Source organism: Piliocolobus tephrosceles, chromosome 13 (genome assembly GCF_002776525.5).
Source record: "Piliocolobus tephrosceles isolate RC106 chromosome 13, ASM277652v3, whole genome shotgun sequence".
NCBI lineage: Eukaryota > Metazoa > Chordata > Mammalia > Primates > Cercopithecidae > Piliocolobus > Piliocolobus tephrosceles.
In genome coordinates, this window is record NC_045446.1 from 84,887,234 (window position 1) to 84,913,101 (window position 25,868).

General features: G+C 42.4%; 2 protein-coding genes and 1 long non-coding RNA gene across 3 annotated transcripts; all 3 read left to right on the top strand.

The window, feature by feature from the left end:
- The first annotated feature begins 2,315 nt into the window (after positions 1–2,315).
- On the top strand, positions 2,316–3,689 carry LOC111551626 (serine/arginine-rich splicing factor 8-like). Its single transcript, XM_023225662.2, has one exon. It carries the CDS (start codon positions 2,420–2,422, stop codon positions 3,230–3,232), a length of 813 nt encoding a protein of 270 aa, XP_023081430.1. The 5' UTR covers positions 2,316–2,419; the 3' UTR covers positions 3,233–3,689.
- A 28-nt stretch (positions 3,690–3,717) lies between these two features.
- LOC111551631 lies at positions 3,718–4,653 on the top strand. Its single transcript, XR_002734417.2, has 2 exons — positions 3,718–3,901; positions 4,171–4,653. It is a non-coding gene; the product is annotated as an uncharacterized LOC111551631 (long non-coding RNA).
- Positions 4,654–14,904: 10,251 nt separating this feature from the next.
- LOC111551608 (lysine-specific demethylase 4E-like) lies at positions 14,905–16,776 on the top strand. Its single transcript, XM_031933830.1, has one exon. It carries the CDS (start codon positions 14,905–14,907, stop codon positions 16,774–16,776), a length of 1,872 nt encoding a protein of 623 aa, XP_031789690.1.
- The last annotated feature ends 9,092 nt before the right edge of the window (positions 16,777–25,868 follow it).

A 25,868-nucleotide genomic window follows, 5' to 3' on the forward strand; every position in this document is an offset into this window, starting at 1 on the left:
ATGCACAAGTTGCTAGACACATACAACCTACCAAGATAGAAGGAGGAAGAAATCCAAAACCTGAATAGACCAATAACAAATAATGAGATCCAAGCTGTAATAAAAAGTCTCCCAGTAAATTAAAGCTGAGGATCCGATGGCTTCACTGCTGAATTCCACCAAACATTTAAATAACTCATACCAGTCCTAGTCAAGCTATTCTGAAAAGCAGAGGAAGAGGAATTACTTACAAACTCATATTTCTTTTTGAGTATTTTTGACCTACAGTTGGTTGAATTCACTGATGCTGAACCCAGAGGTTACAGAAGGCTGCCTGTATTCTACGATGAGGGATCCATTCACACATAAGAGGACACATGAGCTCCAGTATACATGGCCAAGTGTGTTCTGAGCAACACTGTAAGAGGCCAAAGTGGAAACAATCCAAATGCCCATCAACAGCAGAAACATTTATACTATTGGACACCTTACAGCAGGCAACAGGAACAAGTACAGCTACAAGGAACAACATAGATGAAGGATATAAACAAAAAAACCCATTAAACTGCATAAAGCACAATTCTATTTACATAAGGTTATATAACATTTTCAAAATGAGCAACATTTTAGTAAATTTATTTAGAATTCTTCTGCAGAAGGGTTTTGTCTCTTCTCTCCAATTTGTTAAATTTACTCATTTATTCATAACAGCATGAACTCGCAGGTATTTATTTTATTCTTTGGATTATAATTCAATAATACTTTATTCTGTTGCTCAACTTGTTTAAAATTTGGCCGTTGGGAGGTGTTTTCATTGGTTCTTGTGCTCTTCTAATATAACCCCATAAATGTTCTAACATAACCTCATCAATACTTTTGTTTGTTTTGTGTTTACCACATTCTTATTTTCCAACACTCCAAGATGCTATAGGCTCTTTCTATATTTCCTGCACAGGTCTAGAAACTTTGTTTCTTCATAAGTATTGCCACATCTTTATTTTTTCTTTAACATTATCGGGTTGCAGTTTTATTAATCATCTTTAGTCTAGATTGCCTTCTGTTTATTTATAATTCTATCATTGTTTTAATATTTTATGTTGTTTTTATTTACTAATTGCTGAATTTCAACATAATATTTATAGATTTTTAGAAAATATGGATATTAATTCTCAAATATAGTCAGATTCAGTTTTTAAATTGTTGACTTTTAATTTTACTTCAACGAGGTCAAGCTTATGCTCAATTTATTAACTTATGGAATTGTAATTGATATTTATTTGTAGCTGCACTGGGAAATTTTTGTAAATGTGTTCTACCTATTGAAAAACATTTTCCATTTGATTTTTGGTAGTTGCATGTTATAACGATCACAGTTGTTAAGTTTGTTTTGCAAATTCTATAGCTTTTTTTTTTTTCTTTTTTTGACTGAGTCTCGCTGTGGACCAGGCTGGAGTGCAGTGGCGCCATGTCTGCTCACTGCAACCTCCACCCTCAGGGTTCAAGCAATTCTCCTGTTTCAGCCTCCCGAGTAGCTGGGATTACAGGCGTCCTCAACCATGCCCGGCTAATTTTTTATATTTTTAGTAGAGATGGGGTTTCACCATATTGGCCAGGCTGGTCTTGAACTCCCGGTCCCAGGTGATCCACCCACCTTGGCCTGCCAAAGTGCTGGGATTACAGGCGTAAGCCACCGCGCCCAGCCAAATTATACAGCATTCCTAACTTTGTTCTCTGCACTATTGGTTTCAGTCAAAATGCTGTTACATAAAAAAAAAAAAAAAAAAAAAAAAAAAAATCATGATCTCCTATCATGATTGCAGACTTTTCAGTTTTACCATCTAAGTCTGAGTCTTGGCTCTCTACGTGTCAGTGCCATGTGGTTAGGTGCATAAAGTTCATTACTGCAATATTGAAATGTTTTCCTATGAAATTTCATTAACCATGATCCTATCAATACACTGGATATTAATATTGCTCTCCTAGATTTCTTTTGTTTAATATTTGTCTGGATTGCCTGTTCCCATAAATTTACTTTTAATCACTTAGTGTTGTTCTAAGATTGATTAAAATGTAGAATAAAAGGGAAGGTTATGGGAGAGTGGGACGTCTAATCTAAGCCCAGCCCAGTGATTACATTAGCTGGGCGCTGATTAGGTTAGGATGTTGCTCAGGGATAAAGCCAGGATCTTTGGGACCTGGCTTCATTTGGAGTTCACCTACCAAGAGGAAACCTTCCTCTGGGTCCTGGAGTATTTGGCCTGAAATTGGGAATTTGGGAGTTGCTGCTCCAGGGCGCTCCCTGCGGAGCTCGGCCGCCAGCCTCTCCGCCCGGCCTTTCCCGGCGTCCCCACGCGGGGCGCAGCCGCAAGAAAGGAACGCAGGTCACACCGTCAGCGCCCAGAGCAGCGCCAGTTTCCGGGCCCGGCCTGCTCTGGGAGCCATGAGCTGCGGCCGCCCCCCTCCCGACGTGGACGGCATGATCACCCTCAAGGTGGACAACCTGACCTACCGGACCACTCCCGACAGCCTGAAGCGAGTGTTCGAGAAGTACGGGCGCGTGGGCGACGTGTACATCCCGCGGGAGCACCACACCAAGGCGCCCCGGGGCTTCGCCTTCGTCCGCTTTCACAACCGGCGCGACGCGGAAGACGCCGAGGACGCCATGGACGGGGCGGAGCTGGATGGACGCGAGCTGCGGGTGCAGATGGCGCGCTATGGCCGCCGGGACCTGCCCCGCAGCCGCCAGGAAGAGCCGCGCGGCAGGTCGGGAGGCGGCGGCTATGGACGGCGGAGCCGCAGCCCCAGGCGGCGACACCGCAGCAGATCCCGGGGTCCCAGCTGCTCTAGGTCCCGCAGCAGATCTCACCATGGGGGGTCTCGCTATATCCGGTCTCCCTATAGCCGATCTACCTTCAGGAGATCTCGCTACAGCCGATCTCCCTACAGACGATCTCATTGCAGAGGATCTCGCTACAGTCAGTCTTACAGCCGGCATCACTACAGCCGATCTCCCTACAGGGAATCTCGCTACAGGAGGTCCCCCTACATCCGGTCTTCCCGCAACAGGTCTCTCTACAACCGCTCTCACTCGAAGTCTGGGTCTGGCTCTCGCTCTCCATCAACCTCCAAATCCAGCTCTGCGCGAAGATCCAAGTCCTCCTCCATCTCCAGATCTTGCTCAAGGTCCAGGTCTAGATCTACGTCCGGGAGTACTCCCTCCATATCCAAGAGGGAATCCAAGTCCAGGTCGTGATCCAAGAGTCCTCCCAGGTCTCCTGAAGGGGAAAAAGGACAAGTGTCCTCCTAGGAAAATGATCATCAGCTAACGGGTGATGGACGACTTGGGGAAAAGGACTTCATACTCAGTCCATGGCAGCAGAGTCCCTGGAAGAAGGGACTGCCTAATGAAAGGGTTGTGTGACATTTGTCTACCTTTTTACCAGTTTGAAGCGTTGCATCAGATGACAAGATTCATTTCATGTGCCATTGTGTTGTTATTCAAATTTTCTTGTAATTTAGTGAGGTGAACTACTTTAGATTGGATTTGGATATTGGAGGGGAAATTTTATATTTGTCTTTTTTTGTTTTTTTTTTTTTATTTTTGAGATGGAGTCTAGCTCTGCTGCCCACGCTGAACTGCAGTGGCGCCATCTGCATCTTCCACCTCCTGGGTTCAAGCCATTCTCAGGCCTCAGCCTCTGCAGTAGCTGGGATTATAGGCACCAGCCACCACAGAGGACTAATTTTTGTATTTTTAGTAGAGATGGGGTTTCACCATGTTGGCCAGCCTGCCCTCGAACTCCTGGGCCCAAGTGATCTGCTCACCTCGGCCTCCTAAAGTTCTGCGATTACAGGTGTGAGCCCCTTCGCCCAGCGTATATTTGATTCTATAGTGCTGATATTTTTGGTTTGAAATGAACAGGTTGGTAACCTAATTTGTGGCCCCCTGTCTCTTAAGAAATGTGTACAGCCATTACACACAGCCCAACGCTGTCACGACATTGCCTCAAAACTGCCTTCATTCCTTAAAGTTAAAAACTTACAAAAGGCGGTATAAATGTGTATGTGTAATGTTATTACCTTTAAATCTAACTGGTAATATGACCCAAATTTGTGTAAAGATTTTTCAGGTGAAAAGACTGGGTTTTGAGCAAACACAATTCTAATCTCTTCTGTGTTTTTATGTACCAGGCCTGGCTGCCTAGCAGTTGAGTGATGCTGGTTAGCTGTTAAGGTGGAAGGTGGCCTGCTGCAGTGCAGAGTACTGAGCTGCTTCCTGTTTTCTTCTGTTTCCTCCTGAAAAAAAAAGAAGCCCTGTCCTGAAGAACAAATGACTGTTCAATTTATTAAAATGCCTGTCAACTGCCCTTCCAGTCACCCAGGCCTGGAAGAGAAATAATAGAGCATGCAGTGAGCACATCTAGCTGATGATAATCACACCTCTTCCCCCTCTCTATTCTGTTAAATGGCAAATCTGATCATATCGACACACATGAACTTAAAATATGGGGAATGTTATGGAAGAAATGGCTTGTAACTTTGTAGGTACTTATAACATGGTGTATGTTTTTGATTATGAATATTTCTTACTATTACCATGTTTCTATTATTAAATTAAAATGTTTTCTTGGTGTTACCTTTTCTCAAAATAAAACTAGAAATATTTTATAGAAAGTTGGTTGTTTCATTTTGCTGTTGGACTACTTTCTGCCATTTGTACCTTTGGGAAAATTATTTTACCAAGTTTCTCATAGGATTCAATTATAATTAAAAAAAATTCTACAAGGTTTAGCTGTGTGCTTTATTATTTTATCACAATGTAGTTTCTTTGTACACTCTTTCTTCCCTCTTCCTACCTGTGATTTTTAACTTCCAAAGTCTTTTCAAAGAATCAGATTTTGACTTTTGTTATTACCTCTACTGGGTGTAATATTTTCTTTTGTAATTGTTTCTACTTATACCTTTATTTTCTTTCCTTTTTTATTTTGATTCATCCTGTTTACTGAGTTGAGTGCTAAATTCAATCATTTTTGAACTTGCTGATTTTTTTTCTTTCAGTTCAATTCGATACTCCTCTTTATATATGTTGTGATTTGACCTTAAATCCTGATATTAACACACCATACCAATCTGCCGTAATCAGTCCATCCTGGGTGGTAGAACTGATGGCCTCTGTACAGTTAAAGTTGTGGTTGAAGCCTGCGTGTCATCACTAAGTTACTAAGGTAGCTTAAAGCTCAGTATTTTGTTTGTCACACATTTGTCTTCAAATATTCTGAAATATACTGGACTCAGCCACACCAGAAGTTTCAAGATTTGGAAAGAAAATACTGGAAGAACCTCAGCCTCCTATTTGATGAAAACAGTAAACAATGTAATCCTGGACACGTAGGAAAAATTTAGGCATTTCTGGAGCAGGAATGTGAGGCTGTCATTGAAGAGAGTGTCAACACACCCTAACTGTACTTTGGCATGTGGGCGACCACCTTTCCATAGGTCATGGACCTTTACAACATCAACTACCATCACTTCAGGGAGCTCCTGTCTTGGTACACAGTGCCCCAAAACCATAGTCAGCACCTGGAATGCTCAGCCGGGGAGCTTTTCCAGGTAGTTCTCAGGGTTATGAGGCCTTCTTGTGGCATAAGATGGCTCTCATCTTGCCCATAGTGCTCATGTAGAATGGGGTTCCCTTCAATAGCATGACTCAGGAGGCTGGAGAGTTCATGGTGACATTTCCCTATGACTACCACACAGGCTTCAACTCTCACAGAGACCATCAATTTCACCACCTAGGATGGGTAGATTATGGCAATATGGCATCTCAGTGTAGCTGTGGGGAAGGCAGGGTGGCCTTTTCCATGGACGCCTTCACGCACATCATGAAACCTGATCATTATGACCTGTGGAAAAGCTAGCAAGATGGGGCCATTGTGGATCAAAGGGAGCCCAAGGTGCTGGCAATCCAGGAGCTCATTACCTGGCAGGAGGACATTGCACCGGGCCTGAAGCTCCTCCGGACCTGGCCTCTTCTAGGCTTGTGGTCCTGGATGGTGAGACCTACCACTGAGCCCATATGTACCAGTTGCAGTTTCCCTGGTGCCCCATGGCAGCCCAGGAAACTGATGCCCATCCAAGGGTCATTGACCCCAGAGGCTCCCAAGAACACACCATGGCCCACCATCTATCTCGGGTCTGTTTGCCCTGGTTCTCTGCCTGTCAACTGGCAGAGGTGGTCATGGTGGTCCTTTTCAGGAACTAGGAGCTCAGGAGGGGATCCTCTAGTCTCCTACCAAGTGGCACAGCACATAGAGCTCTCGATCCCGGGGTCTTTGCCCCTACTTAGGATGGAACTTTGATAGACAAGCCTGTATCTCTCAGGCCTGCATCTCAGCAGCCCATCAAGGCTACCACGTGCTGCAGTGCCCCCATCTTCAACCTTTGGAGACAACTTGGATCTGATGCTTCGATGTGTGCTGGCCCGTATCTCACATCCCCAGACAGCATGACACCGAACCACCCTGTGTTCCACTGATTCCTCCCAACATCATAATGATGCTGAGAAGATTCTCCAGAGATGCTGCTGGAGAGTGCAAGGCCCCTTGAACCTGGCTGAGGTTGTAGCAATGGACCACTCTTATACCTCTGAGGTCTTGGCCCCAACCGATGTTGTCAGAATATGCTGGGCCCTGACTCCTGTCCTGGGGTTAAAGCCAGACAGTGCTGCACCTCTGAATTTGGAGCTATGTGCCTCTGATACATTATCTTAATCCTTTGAACTCATGGCTACTGAATATATTGCCAAATGTAGCTGTCCCTCCGACCATAACCTAACCCGAGTAGCCAAAGAAGGCTCCACTCAAGCACAATTCGAGCCTGGGACAGTCTCAGTCTCTTTTACCTTGAAGAACTAATATATACCCAAGGCTACCAGAGGCTGTCTCCTGTTTATTAAATTAATTTTTCCTAGTGTGTATCTACCAAGTAAAGAAAGGAATATCGGCCGGGTGTGGTGGCTCATGCCTATAATCCCAGCACTTTGGGAGGCCGAGATGGGAGGATCACGAGGTCAGGAGTTCGAGACCATCCTTACTAACACGGTGAAACCCCATCTCTACTAAAAATACAAAAAATTAGCTGGGTGCGATGGCGGGTGCCTGTAGTCCCAGCTACACTGGAGGCTGAGGCAGGAGAATGGCGTGAACCCAGGAGGCGGAGCTTGCAGTGAGCCAAGACTGGGCCACTGCACTCCAGCCTGGGTGAAAGAGCAAGACTCCAACTCAAAAAAAAAAAAAAAAAAGGAATATCCTGAAAACGTATTTTAAAATCACTACTATAAAAGAGATAAACCTAAAACTAAGTGATTCAGAATGATTGAAAAATAAAAGAATGGGCAAAACTAGATCAAGGAAAATGCAAGCAAAAGAAAAGAGGGCTGGTAGATCTTAATATAAAATGAAGAAATTTTAGTTACTTCATATAAGTGCAATGATATAATATCTGTCTTTTTATTTCTAGTTATTTCACTTAGCGTGATGTCCTCAAGGTTCATCCATGTTGCAGCATGTGTCAGAATTTCCTTCCTTTTCAAGGTTGAATAATATTGCATCATATGTATACACCACATTTTGCTTATTCCAGTCACCCATGGATGGACCATTGGGTTGTTTCCTCCTTTTGGCTATGTGCATGGTGCTATTAGGAACACTGGTATAAAAGTATCTGTGTGAGTCCCTGGTAAAACCATTTTAATCATCTTTTAGAAGTTCCATATTCTTCCTTGGGCACCATTAATATGCCTTTGCATCTGACTTGACTGGAGATCTGATATATATCTGTAGTAAATTAGTTTTTAATATCATCTTAGTTTGAAAAATTGTAATTAAATTAAATTTAAACTAAATTAAAATGTTAGATTAAAAATTAATTGTGTCACTTCTCATGAATTTGGGGAAACTTCTGACAGCAACATACCTTGTTCTCCTCTACCAAATATTTGCACACCAACATTTATTACTATGTGGGAGAATTCATGGATCTCTCAGTTCTGTCCTAGGTCCCAGGTTTAGGAGTCTAGAGTTCCTTTCAATATCCCCTTATCATGGATGTCTCCGTGGCTCTGAAACCGCATTTTCATTCTTCAAGTAGTCAGTTAGAGCCTGGGGAAAGGAGTGTTCTACAATCTTCACATCCCTGCTGGTGGTAACTCACTATGGGTACTATGTGGCTCTGTGGGAAGCTGGGCATGGTGACCAGGTGACTGTGTGGAGTCAGGAAGCTCTTGCAAAGCTCACAGCCAGCACTATACATGCACTGAAGCTAGCGGGATCCCTTTACCTGGCACAGGACAGGCAGTGCAAAGCTTGTGTGCTTCTCTCAGAGTGAGCGTGGGTGGGTAATGGGTGCTGCTTCTAGTGGGTTTCCTTCTTCCTGGCCTTCTGCTTTCAGAGGCCGCCAAAGTCCTGACTGCATCCACGTAGGGTGAGCGCTTGCCCAGAGAATCCAGAGGTGGGTGTCCCAGGCCCCTGTGCCTGGCTCAGGCAGTGATTGGGAGAGGGTTATCCAGGGAGCTTTCTGTGCAGGGCTTGTGTTTCTAGGGGGAAAACAGGAGGGGTGGGCATGGGCTGTAGGGTCCAGAGAGGACTGTGTCACAGAGGTGGGGAAGAAAGTTCTGGTTAAATCTCATTTCCCTCCTCTTTTCCTCCTCAGGGCAAGCTCCATGAGGACATGGTGCAGGCTTAGGGCCAGAAGGTTGAGATCCAGCCTGGAGCCCATATGAGTTTGATTAAGGAAAAATCATAGTTGGTAAGAAACAAGTTGGAGTAGTGTTTCAAAAAACAGAGAATTTAAGTCACTTTATTGTGTTGAAGACAGAAAAAAAAATGGACACATATACAGATATAGAAAACAAACAAGCTTAACAAGGTACAGTGTATGCACCTGGTAATAGAGAATACTCACCTTTTTCAAGTACTAATGAATGATTCACAAAATTGGACAACATATTACAGTGAAAACAAAACATCGATAACTTATCAAAAGAAAAAGAAAATATCAATACCATGCAACAAAACTAGAAATTGGTTTTAAAAATAGAAAATGTAGAGATGCTTTTTTCTGAAAGGTGAACATTCTTTATTGGGCAAGTTTTATATAAGACAAAAACACAAGCCAAAACAGCCAAATTCCGCAGGCTTTTCAAAGCTGTGGTTTATTTGACATTGTTAATTCATTGGCTCAGTCCAATAAACAAGTCCCCACTAAGAGAGCAAGACAGTTTTTATCAGCAATGTGTGCTGTGCAGAAACTAAAGCAGGATTAGATAATAGAAGAATGCGCAGGGGCTGCCTGAGCTGCGGGTCCCGGATGGATTCACAGAGCAGGGATCTTTTTCAGACCTAGTTGACCAAACGGAAAGTCCAGAGCAGAATTTTCCACTTGCAGGGAACAGCAAGTGCAATAGACCTACCATGGAAATTAGTGATTTTCTTTTTCCAGGAATACAAAAGAAGCTTATTTGTGTCTTGGGCAGAGAGGGGAAGGGAGAGAGTCTGGGGACAGAACATGTAGAGCCTCATGTTTCAAGTTAAATGCATTATTTGGTGTTCCTTCAACTTGAGAAGGCATCAGAACCTTAAAACAGCAATTGACAAGATGTGATTGACACATTTAAATAATAATCAGCTTAGTGGCTCTATGGAGAGTCTACAACTAGGAGAAGCAGTTTGACCATTTATAATACAAGCGAGAGTGACAGTTGCTTAGGTTTAATTGTTAGTTTTGAAAATTGCATAGCCAGCCTCATCAACATAGTGAAACTCAGTTTCTGCAGAAGAAAGTTTAAAAAAATTACCTGGGTGTGGTGGCACACGTATTCCCAGCTGTTCAGGAGGCTGAGAGAGGAGGATCACCTGAGCCTGGGAAGTCCAAGTTGCAGTTAGCCATGATTGCAGCACTGCAGTCTAGCCTGGGTAACAGAACCACACTCTGTCTTTAAAACCAACAACAAAAAAGCAGTGCACAAAACTGGATGGAACATATTTTGGAAATTGAAAATTATAGTTTTCATATAGAAAGAAACATTCTGAGAAGAAAGCCACCTTGCTCGTTAAGTACTATCCTTAATAGGACCCTTCCTTTCTTCCCCTATCACCATTTCAGTAGAAAATTTTGAAGTAGGAATAATCAGAAATTGGTTCTTCTCTAAAGTTTTCAATAAACAGCAGAAAAACCCATATCTTCCTGCCTCTTCCATTCATTCAGGCAACTTTGTCTTTCCTAATATAACAAGAGAAGGAAGTTTATTCTTTGGAAAATTCAACCTGAGAGATAAGCTCAGAGACTCCAGGCACAGAGGAGGATGGAGTGAGATGCCTGGCTGAAATGAGGTTAAAGCTAACACTGACACGATGGAATCACAAAATGAGAGCATGCTGTATTCACAGGAAGGGAGTAGCCCTAGAGAGCTGCTGGACCCACAGCACATCTTGCATGACCAAGGAAGAAACTTTTATGTGATAGGTAAAAGCTTTATTTTTTTTACCTATCTGGACTGCAGTCGGCAGACGGCCTTCAGCGGCAGAGAGCTACCTCACCCAAGGCCATGCCTCTTCCTGGTTTGGCTGACATCCCATGACTTCTCAGTGCTGGAGGATAAAGCTTGGCCATCTCTGCTCAACCCAGGACAACCCTGCAAAGCCTATTTGAGCTCCAGAGCTCCCTGCAGGATTGGCTGCCTATCTTTGGCCCTAACCCGCAGATCAACATTTTCCTGTGCTCACACCTGCTTCTCCCTCCTCCCTTTCTCAGGTATGGATCCCAAGGACCCTCTTTAAGAAAGACTTTGGTGCTGAAGTCTTAGGGTCTGCTCTATAGTAAACCTGACCTGCAACTGTACTTTAGGTTTCTTTGTGTGTTTAAAAGGCATATTTCCTTGAGAGAATAAAGATCAGTTACCACCCTGCTGAAATTATATTCCTTCTTTGCATGGTTGTTCAGTGATGTGAGGAGATTGAAGTGGCCACGTGGGAATCTCAGCTTCTTATATATGGCCTTATTGTTGTGACTCCATTGAAAATATGTTCCTTTGAACACCAGAGGTCATGAGGACAAAAAGGAAACATCTTAGCTTTGGCATGATGAATGAGTCCCTGTTCTATGCCTGGATTTACTGGAACCATGCACTCCGTTTCTGAGAGGAACAGTCCCACGTCCAGAGCAATGGGCTCTTACATGCATTGCCAGTGGGAATATGACATCATACAGCCCCTTTGAAAAACTGTGTCAGTCGGCTGGGCGTGGTGGCTCATGCCTGTAATCCCAGCACTTTGGGACACCAAGGCGGGCGGATCACGAGGTCAGGAGATTGAGACCATCCTGGCTAACATGGTGAAATCCCATCTCTACTAAAAAATACAAAAAAAATTAGCCGGGCATGGTGGCGGGTGCCTGTAGTCCCAGCTACTTGGGAGGCTGAGGCAGGAAAATGGTATGAACCCCGGAGGTGGAGCTTGCAGTGAGCCGAGATGGCGCCACTGCACTGTAGCCTGGCGACAGAGCAAGACTCCGTCTCAAAAAAAAAATTAAACAAATAAAAGAAAAAAGAAAAAAAAGCTGTGTCAGTCTTCTATAAACTTGCACACTCATCTGTCTCTGGCAATTCTCCTTCCAGGTATCTGCCCAACTGTTAAGAATAAAGAACTGTGAACAATCCATATATCTCCGAAAAGATGAGTAGAAAAACTATAGTGTATTAAAATATTATTCATCGATTAAAAGGAGTGAACTGCTGGTGCATGCAACAGGATAGATGATCTCACAAACATTCCGTATAGGAAAAGTAGCAAAATCCAAGTGAATACATATGGTATGATTCCATTCCTATTCATTCCCAAATCAGTCCATACTCCTCTGTCACCACAGAACTTAGAAAGTGGTTGCCTCTGGTGGGGAGTGGGGTTTGACTGGAAAGCTCCTGTCCTGAGAGAATGCTATGGGGCTGTGCTAATGTTCTACATCTTTTATGTGTTGATTACATAGGTGTATATAATTTTTAAAACTCACTAAAGTGGAGACCTAAGATGTATGTGTTTTATTGCCTATATCTTAAACTGGAGAAAAGCAAATAGGAGACAAGACGAGGGCAGCTAGAAAAGTAAGAACCATCTTACTAAATTCTAGAAAGCTCAATCTTGGGTTAGCATGCCATGCAAGTAGTTGTTTATTTTTTGTTGTTTTTATTGTACTGTTATTTTTCACTGTTTCTTTCTGTTTGTGAATGCATTTGATCCTCGGTTGGTTGAATCCACTGCTGCTGAACTCAGAGGATATGGAGGCCTGACTGACTTCTATGACAAAGATATCCATTCATAGACAAGAGTACATGTGAGCTCCAAGCGCTATCCATGTCCAAGCATTTTCAGAGCAACATTTTTTGTAAGAGGTCAGAAGTAGAAAGGAACCAAAACCCATTAAAAACAGAAACATTTATACCATTGAATGAATTACAGCAGGGAAACGAGACAAAGTACAGCTGCACAGAAGAACATAGATGAGGGAAATGCCACACAAAAAAATACATGAAAATACATAAAGCACAATTCTATTTATATTTATATAGGGTCATAGCATTTTCAAAATAGACAATATTTTAATTAATTTAATTTGTTTAGAATTCTTATGAAAGACAGTTTTGTCACTTCTCAGCTATTTATTTAATCTTTATATCAGTATGAACTCGTAGATATTTATTTCATATTTTGGATTATAATTCAATATACATATTTTCTTGCTCACTTTTTTGGAGATTTGACCATTGAGAATTGTTTTCTTTCTGTCCCACTGGAAGTAACCGCATTTTTCACTGTGTGTATTTACGGAGTTTTTATTTTCCATGACTACAAATGCTTTGGGCTCTTTCTGTATATTACTTGCCCAGGTCTAGAAAGTGTTCTTTATCAATACTTCCACTTATGTATTTTTTCTTTAAAACTATCAGATTTTAGTTTTATTAATCATCTTTAGTATACATTTTCCTTTTTATTTTTCTATCATTATTTTTATCTTTCATTTTCTGCTGCACAATTTTCTTTTGTTTCGTTTTGTTTTTACTCACTGCTTGAGTTCAATGTGAAGATCAATAGGATTTCAGAAATGTGCATATTAATTTTCAAATAAATATGGTTGGATTCAGATTTTGTATTGTTGACTTTCAATTTCATTTTGGCCAGTATATTCCTTTAATGTAATTTTTATTTGATATTTACTTTGTAGTCCTCTATTGGTAAATTTATCTATTATAAATGTTACCTATGTACCCAAAAAGCATTTTACATTTGCTTTTTAATTGTTACAATCTCCATCCTCAAAGTTCTTAACCTTGTACATATTACTAAACATTATTGATTTTCTACTCTGCTTTATTGGTTTCTGAAAGCATAATGTTAAACACACACACACACACAAAACTCCCATCATGACTGCAGATTTTACTGTTTGACCTTACAACAACTCTCAGTCTTAGCTTCAGTGTGTCACTGTTGTGTGGTTAGGTGCATAAATTCATCCTTGTAATATTTTCCTATGAATTTTTTTTCATTAACTATAAAATGTCCCTCTTGGATCTTATATATACATTGGATATTAAAATTGCTACCCTTGGTATCTTTTAGTATTTATTTAGATTGCCTGTTCCCATAACTTGACTTTTAATCACTTAGCGTTGTTCTAGGATTTAAGTGTAAAATAAAAGGGAGGGGCCCGGATGGGTGGGATGCCTAATCTTGACTCAGCGGGTGATTACATTAGCTGGGCACTGATTGGGTTAGGATGCCACCCAGGTATAAAGCCAGGGTCTTTGCAACCTGGGGCTTCATTTGGAGTTCAGCTACCAAGAGGAAACTTTCTCTCTGGGTGCTGGAGTATTTTCGTCAGGAATTGTGAGTTTTTGGTGGAAGGTAGGTCATTTTATTTCTCTGTTGGAGCACTTTTTGATATTTGTCCTACTGAGAAAATTATTCTCACCCAAGTTGTTCATAAGATTCAGTTAAAATTTTTAAAACATCTCAGCAAGATTTTTAGCTATGCCCCCTAAGTTATCTCAATGTGTTTCATTTGTATTTCCTTTTCTATTCATGCCTATGGCTTTTCACTTCTCACCATCTTTTTGAAAAGTCAAGTTTTAGTTTTTTGTCATCATTCCCATTGAAGGTTCTGTTTCCTTTTGCAATGGTTTCTGCTTGTGTCTTTATTTTCATTGTTTCCTTTGATGTTAATGCATCCAGTTTCTTGCGTGGATTGCTTAATTCATTCCTTTGCAAACTTGATCATTTTCACTCTTAGTTTGATTAGATGCTCCTCTTTTTCAGTTTTATTATTTGACCTTATATCCTGATGTTAACACAGCATACCCTTTAGGTTAGCTTAATACTGGTTGAGTATTTCTTTTGTCTGGTTATACATGTATTTTCAAATATTCTGTATTTTGTGTTGTTGTTGTTTAGGTTTATTGATTTAATTTCCTAGAAGAGACGCCCGGGTACAGTGGAGTTACCAGCTACTGGGGCACCAAAGCCTGAGAATCAAGAGAAGCTTCACAGTGACACCCCCAACTGAGGAAACTCACAGAGCTGCAGGTGGAGCTGGGACTCCAGCTGGGGCGCCTGCCCCACTGGGACATATTCTATTTTCTTTGGACAGAAGAATACTGACTCCTGGGAAAAATACTGACTCCTGAGTCCTCCTGGGAAGTCAGAAAGCCTGTAAAAGATCTCACTTGTTCAAAAGTTCAAGTGTGAATTACTCTCTCACAGATAAACCCAAGTATTCTGAAAAAACAAAGCAGAGAAAAGAAATTACTCCCCAGAACTCTCAGGCATCTAGAGGACACCTAAGAACTTGGGAGTCAGCTACTTCTTGTGTGCAGCCATGAAGTGTGTGCACTCCGATCCCCAGAACACGAGTCATACCATTATGACTTTTTACCCCACCATGGAAGAATTTACAGATTTCAACAAATATGTTGCTTACATGGAGTCCCAAGGCGCACACCAAGCTGGCCTTGCCAAGGTAATTCCACCCAAGGAATGGAAAGCCAGAAAGACTTACGATGATATCGAAGACATCTTAGTAGCCACTCCCCTCCAGCAGGTGACCTCTGGGCAGGCAGGGGTGTTTACTCAATACCATAAAAAGAAGAAAGCCATGACCGTGGGGAAGTATCGCCACTTGGCAAACAGTAAAAAACATCAGACTCCACCACACCAGAATTTTGCAGATTTGGAGCAACAGTACTGGAAGAGCCACCCCGGTAATACACCAATTTTTGGTGCTGATATCAGCGGCTCCTTATTTGAAGAAAGCACTAAACAGTGGAACCTAGGACACCTGGGAACAATTCTGGACCTGCTGGAGCAGGAATGTGGGGTTGTCATCGAGGGTGTCAACACACCCTACCTGTACTTTGGCATGTGGAAGACCACGTTCGCTTGGCACACGGAGGACATGGATCTTTATAGCATCAACTACCTGCACTTTGGGGAGCCCAAAACTTGGTACGTGGTGCCCCCAGAACATGGTCAGCGGCTGGAACGTCTGGCCAGGGAGCTCTTCCCAGGCATTTCCCGGGGCTGTGAGGGCTTCCTGCGGCACAAGGTGGCCCTCATCTCACCTACAGTTCTCAAAAACAATGGGATCCCCTGCAATTGCATGACTCAGGAGGCTGGGGAGTTCATGGTGACCTTTCCCTATGGCTACCATGCTGGCTTCAACCATGGCTTCAACTGCGCAGAGGCCATCAACTTTGCCACTCCACGATGGATTGATTATGGCAAAGTGGCTTCACAGTGTAGCTGTGGGGAGGCGAGAGTGACCTTTTCCATGGACGCCTTCGTACGCATCCTGCAGCCAGAGAGCTATGAGCTCTGGAAACACAAGCAAGACTTGACGGTTGTGGATCACACAGAGCCCAGGGTTGTGGAAAGCCAAGAGGTGAGCACCTGGAGGGAGGACATAGTACTTAGAAGAGCTGCTCTGGGCCTGAGGCATCTCCGGAACCACATAACCAGCTGTCCCATACAAACTGTGGCCCCAGGGCTCTGTTACAAGCCAAAGGGCCATGGCACCAATGCTGTGCCTGGATCTGCATTCCAAACCCTGGAGACGTCAGCCCGGATTCTTCCCCCTTCCACTGGAAGGCGGGGTCGTGGTCGCCGTCCTCAAGAACTGGGGACTGAGGCGACTGTTCAGTCTGCAGCTAAGAGGCACCTCTCAGTGGGGACAGGGAGCAGAGCTCCAGGCCGTAAACCTCAGCTCCAGTTCCCCGATGAAGCTTTGACAGACAAACCCGCACCTTTGAGCAGTGGCCTTCCGCATTTTGCCAAGGCTTCTGGCTGCTGTTGTGCCCCTGATCTTCAACCCCTGGGGCCCCCACTGGATCCTGATGAACCCATGCACCCTGGCCCCTGCCTACTATCCCTCGACAGCACTGCTACTAGTCTTCCTGATGTTGTCACCATGACTCCTTCCAATGTCACTGTGCCTTTGATTACGTTGTCCAGGGACACCAGTGGGGACTGGAAATCCCCGGTGAACCTGGCCAAGGTTGCAGCAATGGACCACTCTTATGCCTCTAGGGTTCTGACCCCAGCTGAGTTTTCCAGGATCTCCTGGGCCCCTGACTCATCTGCTGGGGCTAAAGACAGGCAGAGATATGATGCTAAATCTGGGGATATTTTCCTCCAGTGCATGATCAATCCTCTGGACCCATGGCTATTGAATATGGTGCCAAATGTCAAGTGATATCTACTTCTTATCCCAATCCCAGGAATCAGAGAAGATTCCTGCCAAGCACAATTCTGGCCTGGGCCTCTCCACAGTGAAGATTCTTTACCTCCAATAACTAACAAATTTCCAAGGCCCCATCTCCAACTGTGACAACCAGGGCTCCCAGAGACCACTGAACTCCCCACCCCAAAGGTTGCCATAGGATGTTGTAATATCCCTCAGGGACTCTCTGTCTACTCCTAATCATTGTGTCTGTGGCCTTCACCATGGCCCAGATGCCATGGACAGCACTTGCTGCTGTTGTCCCCTCAGGATACCTCCCTTACAGTGCTAGGGGTCCAGATCCCACAGTTATTTGGACTTACATTGGATGATGCTGAGAATCTCACTGTGTTCCTCATTTTTACCTTCCGTCTGGTCCTCTGTTTCTCTGGCCCTGGCTTCCACTGGACATTGCTACAGCCCCAGTGAGGTTCGGGGCTTCTCACAGTCCTTCAACTGCACATGTTCTCCACCCCAGGCCACCATCCACTGTTCATGCACAAACTAGACCTGTAGACCAACTGAGTCTGCTATCCATTCATGGCTCCAGAGATATTTTGTAATGTTATTGATGTTTATTAAATTTGCTATCTCTACTGTATATCTGCAAAGTAAAGAAAAAAATCCTTAATACATGTTTTTAAAATTAGAATTATATAAAAGATTTATCAAAAAAAGTGATGAAGAAAAGTGATTGAGATAAAGGAATGGCAACAGTATACCTAGGAAAGAACAAACATAAAAGTAGAGTCACAGATCTTAATATCAGTCTAAGTTGAATGAAGACCCAAGGTACATAGAAGGTCTCTCTTCAATGTAAAAGGCTAAATTTCAGAATGAAATTGCAGCAGTCATGAGTATTGAAGTAAGTTTGATAACGTATGACTTAGAGTATATAAAACAGAAAGAGACTCATTAAACACAGGCACATTGAAGTCATGGACATGGTTTAAATCTCATGTGGAACTGTAATCCCCAATGTTGGACTTAGGGTCTGGAGGGAGGTGATTGGATCATGGGGGCGGTTTCTCGTGAACTGTTTTGCACCATCACCCTGGTGTTGTTCTCCCATTAGAATTCTCACAAGATCTCATTGTTTAAAAGTCTGTAGCATGGCTGGGTGTGGTGGCTTATGCCTGTAATCCCAGCACTTTGGGAGGCTGAGGCAGGCGGATCACCTGAGGTCAGGAGTTTTATACTGGCCTGGCCAACATGGTGAAAACCCATCTCTACCAGAAATACAAAAATTAGCTGGGTGTGGTGGTGGGCACCCGTAATTCCAGCTACTTGGGATGCTGAGGTGGAAGAATCACTTGGACCTGAAAGGTGGAGGTTGCAGTGAGCCGAGATCATGCCACTGCACTCCAGCCTGGGTGACAGAGTGAGACTCCACATCAAGATAAATAAATAAACAAACAAATAAATAAAATAAATAATAAATAAAACAAATAAATAATAAAATAAATAAATAAATAAATGTGTGTAGCACCTCCCCACTATCTTTCTTCTTTGTGATCCAGCCATTAAGATGTGCCTGCTTGTCCTTCACCTTCTGCCGTGATTGCAAATTTCCTGAGGCCTCTCCAGAAGCAGAAGCTTCTATGCTTTCTGTATAGCCTTCAGAACCACGACTCAAATAAAACTCTGTTCTACATAAATTATCCAATCTCAAGTATTTTTCTTATAGCAATGAGAGAATGAACTACTACAGCAAATTGGTACCAGGAATAGGTCATTGTTACAAAGATTTCTGAAAATGTAGAAGTGGCTTTGGAATTGGGTAATCAGCAGAGGTTGGAAGAGTGTGGAGGGCCCAGAAGACTATAGGGGGTTGAGGGAAAGTTTTGAACTTCCTAGACACTTGTTATATTGTTGTTACAAAAATGTTGACAGTGATATGGAAAATGAATTCCAGTGTGAGTAGGTCTCAGATTGAGAAGAAGAATTTATTGAGAACTGGAGCAAAGTTTACTTCTGTTATGTGTTAGCCAAGAGGTTGGCTGCACTGTGCCCCTTTCTAGGGATCTGTGGAACTTTGAACTTGAGAGTGATGATTTAGGGTATCTGGCAGAAATTTTTAAGCAGCAAAGAGTTTAAGATCTGGCCTATCTTCTTCTAACAGCCTAGGCTCACATTCATGAACAAAGAAATGACCTGAAAGTGGAACTTATATCCAGTTTCAGTGAAGCAGAGTACAAAAGGGAAGCAAAATGTAAAAGTTTAAGAAATTTGCAGCCTGGCCATGTAGTGGAAGAGAAAAGCACATTTTTAGGGGAGGAATTCAAGCTGACTGCAGACATTTACATCACTAAAAGGAAGGCAAGTACTAGTAGCCAAAATATTAAGAAAAACATCTTGAAGGCATATGAGAGACTTTCCTGGCAATTCTTCCCATCACAGGCTGGAGGTCTGGGAGGACAGAATGGTTTTGTGGACCATGCTCAGAGCCCTGCTGTCCTGTACAGTCTGTGGAGGTGCGGTGTGGTGGGAGGTGATTGGCTCATGGTGGTGGTTTCTCATGAATGGTTTAGCACCATCCCCCTAGTGCTGTTCTTGTGATAGAGCTCTCACAAGATCTGGTTGTTTAAAAGTGTGTAGTGCTTCCCCGCTCTCTCTCTTCCTCCTGCTCCCACCATGAAAGATGTGCCTACTTCCTCTTTGCCTTACATCATGATTGTAGGTTTCCTGAGGCCTCCCCCAAACGAGACACCGCTATGCTTCCTGTACAGCCCACAGACCTGTGAGCCAATTAAACCTCTTTTCTTTATAAATTACCTGGGTATATTCTTTATAGCAAAGTGAGAATGAACTAATATAGTCACCTTATTAATCCAAGCCAGAAAAAACAGAGAAAGCTAAGGATATGAAAAACTTAGACAACATTAACAATAAGGTAGAATTGACAAACCAGATGACAGAAAATACTTCCTCTCTTCAGGTGCTGTTGACAGCTGTTGTGAAACCTCTGGTTCTTGTCTTCTTAGTTTAAAATAATTTAAACAAGAGACATACAGCAAAATAAGTACAGCATAGAGTAATTTATTGTGAAAGAAAAATAATATTTTGAAAGTTAGGTGCAGAATAGACTGTACACACTGAAAGGGAAGGAATTCAGGGTGGGCTGCTTTTTAGGGTGAGACAGCATTGATTATTGCTGGAGAAACCCCCATTATGGGAGTTTTACATGGTTATTCATAAGGAGGTGGTAAGAGTTACTAGTACACATGTTCTGATGGTCTTCTGTACATGTACAGTAGCTGTACATGCTTATGCATACATCCCCTGTCTTGTTAGTATCTTAAATCTCCCCATGGGTATGGTTTTTACTTGTAATGAACAAAAGATCAGTTTGAGGACAGGTAAAATCAAAATGTGCATGCTCTCTAGAAGGGAAAGTCCCTACTAAAGATAGCTTTGCTTGAGTGAGCTCAGTTACAATATGAATGCTAAGGCTTATTGTATTGGCTGTATGGTCACCACGGTCACTGCATCCCAAGTATATGTCATGTCCTTGACAACCTATCCTGCCAAAGAATCAATCACAAAATTTGACAGTATACCAGTGTGAACAGAAAATATCAATGTCTTCTTTAAACACAATGAAAAAAATTCAAACATTCTGAATTATCATGCAATAACACTTGAAATATTTTTGAAAGTCAGAAAATGTACAGGTCCTTTTCCTGGCAGGTTAAATTTTTTTATTGAATGGATCTCATATTTGAGGGAAGCACAAACCATAAAAGCCAAATTTCCACAAAACAATAAATATCTATTAAGAATATGAACTGTAGAGCAGGACAGCCTGATTTTGAATTCCAGGTTCTCTTACCAGCTTGTGTGACCTTGAAAATAACTTAACTTTATGACTCCGTTTCCTCAATGTAAAATGGAAATAGCACTTACTTCACATGTTTAGTTGACAGTTCTATGAGTGAATATATGTAACTTGCTAATACCAATGCCTGCAATATAATAAGTATTTACTAGAGTGTTTTTTTTTTTTTTTTTTTTTTTTTTTTTTTTTTTTTTTGAGTTGGAGTCTTGCTCTGTCGCCCAGGCTGGAGTGCAGTGGCCAGATCTCAGCTCACTGCAAGCTCCGCCTCCCGGGTTTACGCCATTCTCCTGCCTCAGCCTCCCAAGTAGCTGGGACTACAGGTGCCCGCCACCTCGCCCGGCTAGTTTTTTGTATTTTTTACTAGAGACGGGGTTTCACTGTATTAGCCAGGATGGTCTCGATCTCTTGACCTCGTGATCCGCCCGTCTTGGCCTCCCAAAGTGCTGGGATTACAGGCTTGAGCCACCGGGCGCCCGGCCGAGTGTTTTTAAATTTAAAACTTAATAACATACAAAAAGGTATATATGAGATTCATTTAGAATAGTGCTGAGGAAAATTTGCAGCCTTTATTTTCTCCATCACATTCAAATAATAAAATTAACTGTATTAAACTTCTGATTTACAAGTTAGGAAAAGATCAATTATATGAAAGTAGCAACAAGGAATTGATACACATGTACATAGAAAATGAGTCGGAATAACTGTAAAATAATAAATCAACATAAAGCTCCAATGATGTGGATTTTTTTAGAAAAATTAACTTACTACATATAAAGTTTAAGAAATAAATTTCTGTGTATGAAATACAGAAAGATGGCAGAAGACCTGACTCTTCAAAAATGACAAGGATTAGACAATTTCACAGAGGAATTGTGTAAAAATTTTATTTCAAGTATACATAGGCCTTTAAAATGAGAAAAAAATTCAAGTTTTAAAATAAGCACACCATTGACAGAAAATCCTGATGAATTGCAGAATGAGAGAAAATGATGGACAAAACTTATTGATAAGCATCAATGTAAAAATTTTAACTTAATTATTAGCTAAGAGAATCTAAGTACATTAAAAGAATGACATAGAAAGACTACATGGGGTTTATTGCAGGAAGGCAGTGATGGTTTAAACAAGGAAATCTAGGAATATAACTTATCCTGTAAATGCAACCAGAAGAAAAGTTATATGATCATGTTTATAGATGTTGATAGGCATTTGATATAATTCAACAGTCTTGTTTTACATACACCCACAAGGAAGCAATGAATCCTTCCTTAAAATAAAATTCAAAAATTCTCTAGATACTAGTTAGGTATTTTAGACCCAAGCCAGCATTTTCCTTAACGTGAGGTATTTGAAGCATTTCAGTCAATAATTTATGGAATTAGTGCTGTTAACCACTGCAAAAATTTTTAGAGCTATGATTGATGGAAGGGAAGAGACAAAATTTATTTTGCTGTAGTTGTAGTTGATAAGGCTGAATGTAGGGAAAACTCAGGGAGGGGGCTAAATATCTAAATGGCTTCCCTATGGCCACCATGCTGACTTCACCCATGACTTCAATTTCAGGGAGGCCATGAATTTTGCCACCATGTGATAAGCAAAGTGGCCTCTCAGTGCAGTGGTGAGGAAGTCATTGTGACCTTTCCCCTGGATGCTGTCATGGGCATCCTGTAACCCAAGTGCTATGAGCTGTGGAAATCTAGACAAGAGGGATTAGTTGCAGACCCCATGGAATCCAGGGCACAGGCCAGCCTGGAGATGCCCACCTCGTGGAAGATCCAAGTGCCTGAGAGGGCTCTCTGGACTGAGGCACCACCCGTGTCACCAAGGCCATGACCCACTCGGCCTAAGACCTCCAGTTGTGGTGCCTGTTGCCTCACATTTCTGTGCCTGGTGTTCTTGTGGCCAATTTAGCCTGCAGTGATGCTTTCTAGCCCAGGACCTTAGCTTGGACCTACTGCCACCCTGGCTTTGTCAATCTTGGTCTGAACCTTTCAACTGGTAGATGTGGTTGTGGTCCTTATCCTTTGTAACTGGTGGTTCAGAAGTCAATCCTCCAGGTTCCTTCTGGCCAGGAGGTACCTTTTGGTGGTCACAGACTGCACACCTCCAGGCCCTGAACCTAAGCCCCTGCCCACAGATGCAGCTTTGATGGATAGGCCTGTACCACGGAGCCCAGGATCCAGCATCCCGCCAAGGAGTCTGGGTGCTGCTGGGGCCCCGCCCCGTGCCCATGGTCAGCTTTTATACCCCACTGCTCTGCTCTGTGGGGGCTTCTTGAGATTGGTCATATTTACAACTCAGAATTTTTGGCAAATTTTCAGGCCACGAAAACTGCAGTGCCTCCCAGTGCTTAGTTCCTGTGGTGAGGCCCCTGGGCACTGCTGAGTCCAAGGTGATTACCAAATTCACCATATTTTCTTCATCCTCTCAGACGTTGTAATATCATGACACTTCTACTTCTGCATCACCAGCTGAGATTTCATCCACTAGACATGAGTATCTCTGAGAACGAGGTCTTCTTGGGTTTGCCAAGAGCTCATCTATCCCAGTGTCCCAAACTCTGGACCAACTATAGAGGCTGCTGAACTTCTGAAGAATTTGGAGTGTGGTTACCCTTCAATGGTCTTCCTCCCTTATCTCTCCCTCCCTCAACTCTCCCCTTCTTGCAAAACTAGCCTTTTATGGCCAATTAGGTCAATAGAGTCAGAAAAAAAAGCATCATATTTCTAAGTCATTGAGATATTTAAAATGTGACATCGCCAGTATTTGTTCACAAATGTATTAGAGGTCACCAACAAGTAAAATCGGACTTTCTTTCTAATATTGTAATTTCAAAAACATTGCAGGAAGAGGTTATTCTCCATGCATTTTTCTTTGCAGTTATTTGAGAACATTCCAGGCAACACTTATTAATATTTTATGGACTGGTTACATTTTGTGGTGGTGAGTGAGCTCAGCGTATGGTTATGAGGTTCTGGCTGTCTGGCTGTGTGGGAGCACTGGATTGCAGGCTCCACTGCCTGGGAGAGAACATAAAGCTGTGTGTATACTTCACACTGGTAATTCATTGACTCAGCCCAATAAATAAACCCTCAAGTAAGTGAACAAGACAGTTTCAGTCAGGAATGTGTGTTGTGTAGGAACTAAAGCAGGATTGGACAACAGGGCAGAATGGGCACAGGCTGGCCAAGCTGCTGGTCCAGGAAAGCTTCAGAGAACAGGAGACCTTTTGGAGCCCCAACAGAGAAAAATAAGAAGGTCCAGAGTGGGATTTTCCACCTGCAGGGAACTGTAAGTGCAACAGGCCTAATATAGAACTTGATGAGTTGTTTTACCAGTGATACGATAGAGGCTTATTTATATCTGGGGCACACAGAAGAAGAGGCAGAGATCAGACCACTTAGGCCCTGTGACTCATGTTAATTGCATTATTGGGTATTCTATCAACTTGAATTGAGAAGGCACTGGAGGTGTAAAACAGCAGCGAAGATGTGATTTATACGTTTAAACAATCAGCTTACTTGCTCTGTGGAGAATGTCCCAGAAGGAGAAAGAGTTAGACCATCTACAATACAAGTGAGAGTGGCAGTTGCTTAGACTCAATTGTTCATATTGCAAATGCACAGAAGTGGACAAATTCAAAACTTATTTTGGAAATTGAAAGTGATAGTTTTGGATGTAGAAGGAAACATTCAGAGAAGCAAGCCACCCCTCCCCTTAGTACTACTCTTGCTTAACTGCCCTTACAGAATGTTATTAAGGCACCAAAGTTGAGGCTTCAGGCAATTTGAGAGCCAAAGTAATAAACAATTGGTGCTTGCCTGAACTTTTCAATAAAGAACAGAAAAACCCAAATTTTCTTGCCTATCTCACTCATTCACACAACTTTGTCATTCCTAATGTAATAAGAGATGGAAGTTTATTCTTTATAAAATTCAAGCTGAGAGGCTGAACACAGAGTCTGCAGGCACACAGGAAGATGGAGTGAGTTGCCTGGCTGAAAAGGGGCTAAAGCTAATACTGAGATGGTGGAACCACAAGATGAAAGCATACTGGATTCATTGGAAGGGAGAAGCCCTAGAGAACTGCTGGACCTACAGTACATCTTGCATGAGCAAATCAATTTTTATGTGATAGGAAAAAGTCTCATTGGCCCTGGAATGCAGGAGGCAGACAGCCTTCAGCTGCAGAGAGCTGCCTTACCCAAGGCCATGTCTCCTCTGAGTGTAGCCCATATCCGATGACTGCTCAGTGCTGGAGCATAAAGCTTGGCCATCTCTGCTAAACTCAGGACAATCCTGAGGGCCATTTGAGCTCCAGAGTCCCTGCAGGATCGGCTGACTATCTTTGGGCATAAACCACAGATCAACTTTTCTCTGTGCTCAAACCTTCTTCCTATCCTTCCCTTACTCAGATACAGATCCCAAAGGCACTCTAAAGATCTTGGTGCTGAAGTCTTGGAGTCTGCTCCATAGTGGACCTGACCTGCAATTGTACTTTAGGTTTCTTTGTGTTTCAAAGGCATAATTTCCTTGAGAGAATAAAGATTGGTCCCCCTGCTGAGAAATTATAATCCTTCTTTGCATGGTTACTTAGGGATGTGAGGAGATAGAAATGGCCATGAGATAGAATCTCAACTTCCAATGTATGGAACTATTGTTGTGACAGCCATTGAAAACATGCCACTCTGAATACCAGAAGTCACAAGGACAAGAAGCAAACATCTTACTTTTGGCATGATGGATCAGTCCCAGTTTTACACCTGGATTTACTAGAACCATGCACTCTGGCTCTGAAAGAAACAGTCCCATTTCCAGAGCAACTGACTCTCACATGCATTGCTACTGGGAATACAGCCCCTTTGAAAAACCATTTGTCAATGTTCTATAAACTTAAGCACTCATCCATCTATAGCAGTTCTCCTCCTAAATACCTACCCATTTTATAAGAATCACGAACTGTGGATAATTCATATATCTCTGAATATATAAGTAGAAAAACTCATACCTTATTAAAACTTGTAGCTTATTTAATATTATTCAGCAACAAAATGGAATGTATTGCTGGTACATGCAACAGGAATAGCTGGATCTTACAAACATCAGATTTGGAAACTATAAAATAGGAAAACCTATTGTATATTTTTATTCATATTCATTGCAAACATAGACCAAAGTAAGCTGTGGTCATCGAGTTTAGAACATGATTGCCTCTGGTGGGAAGCAGG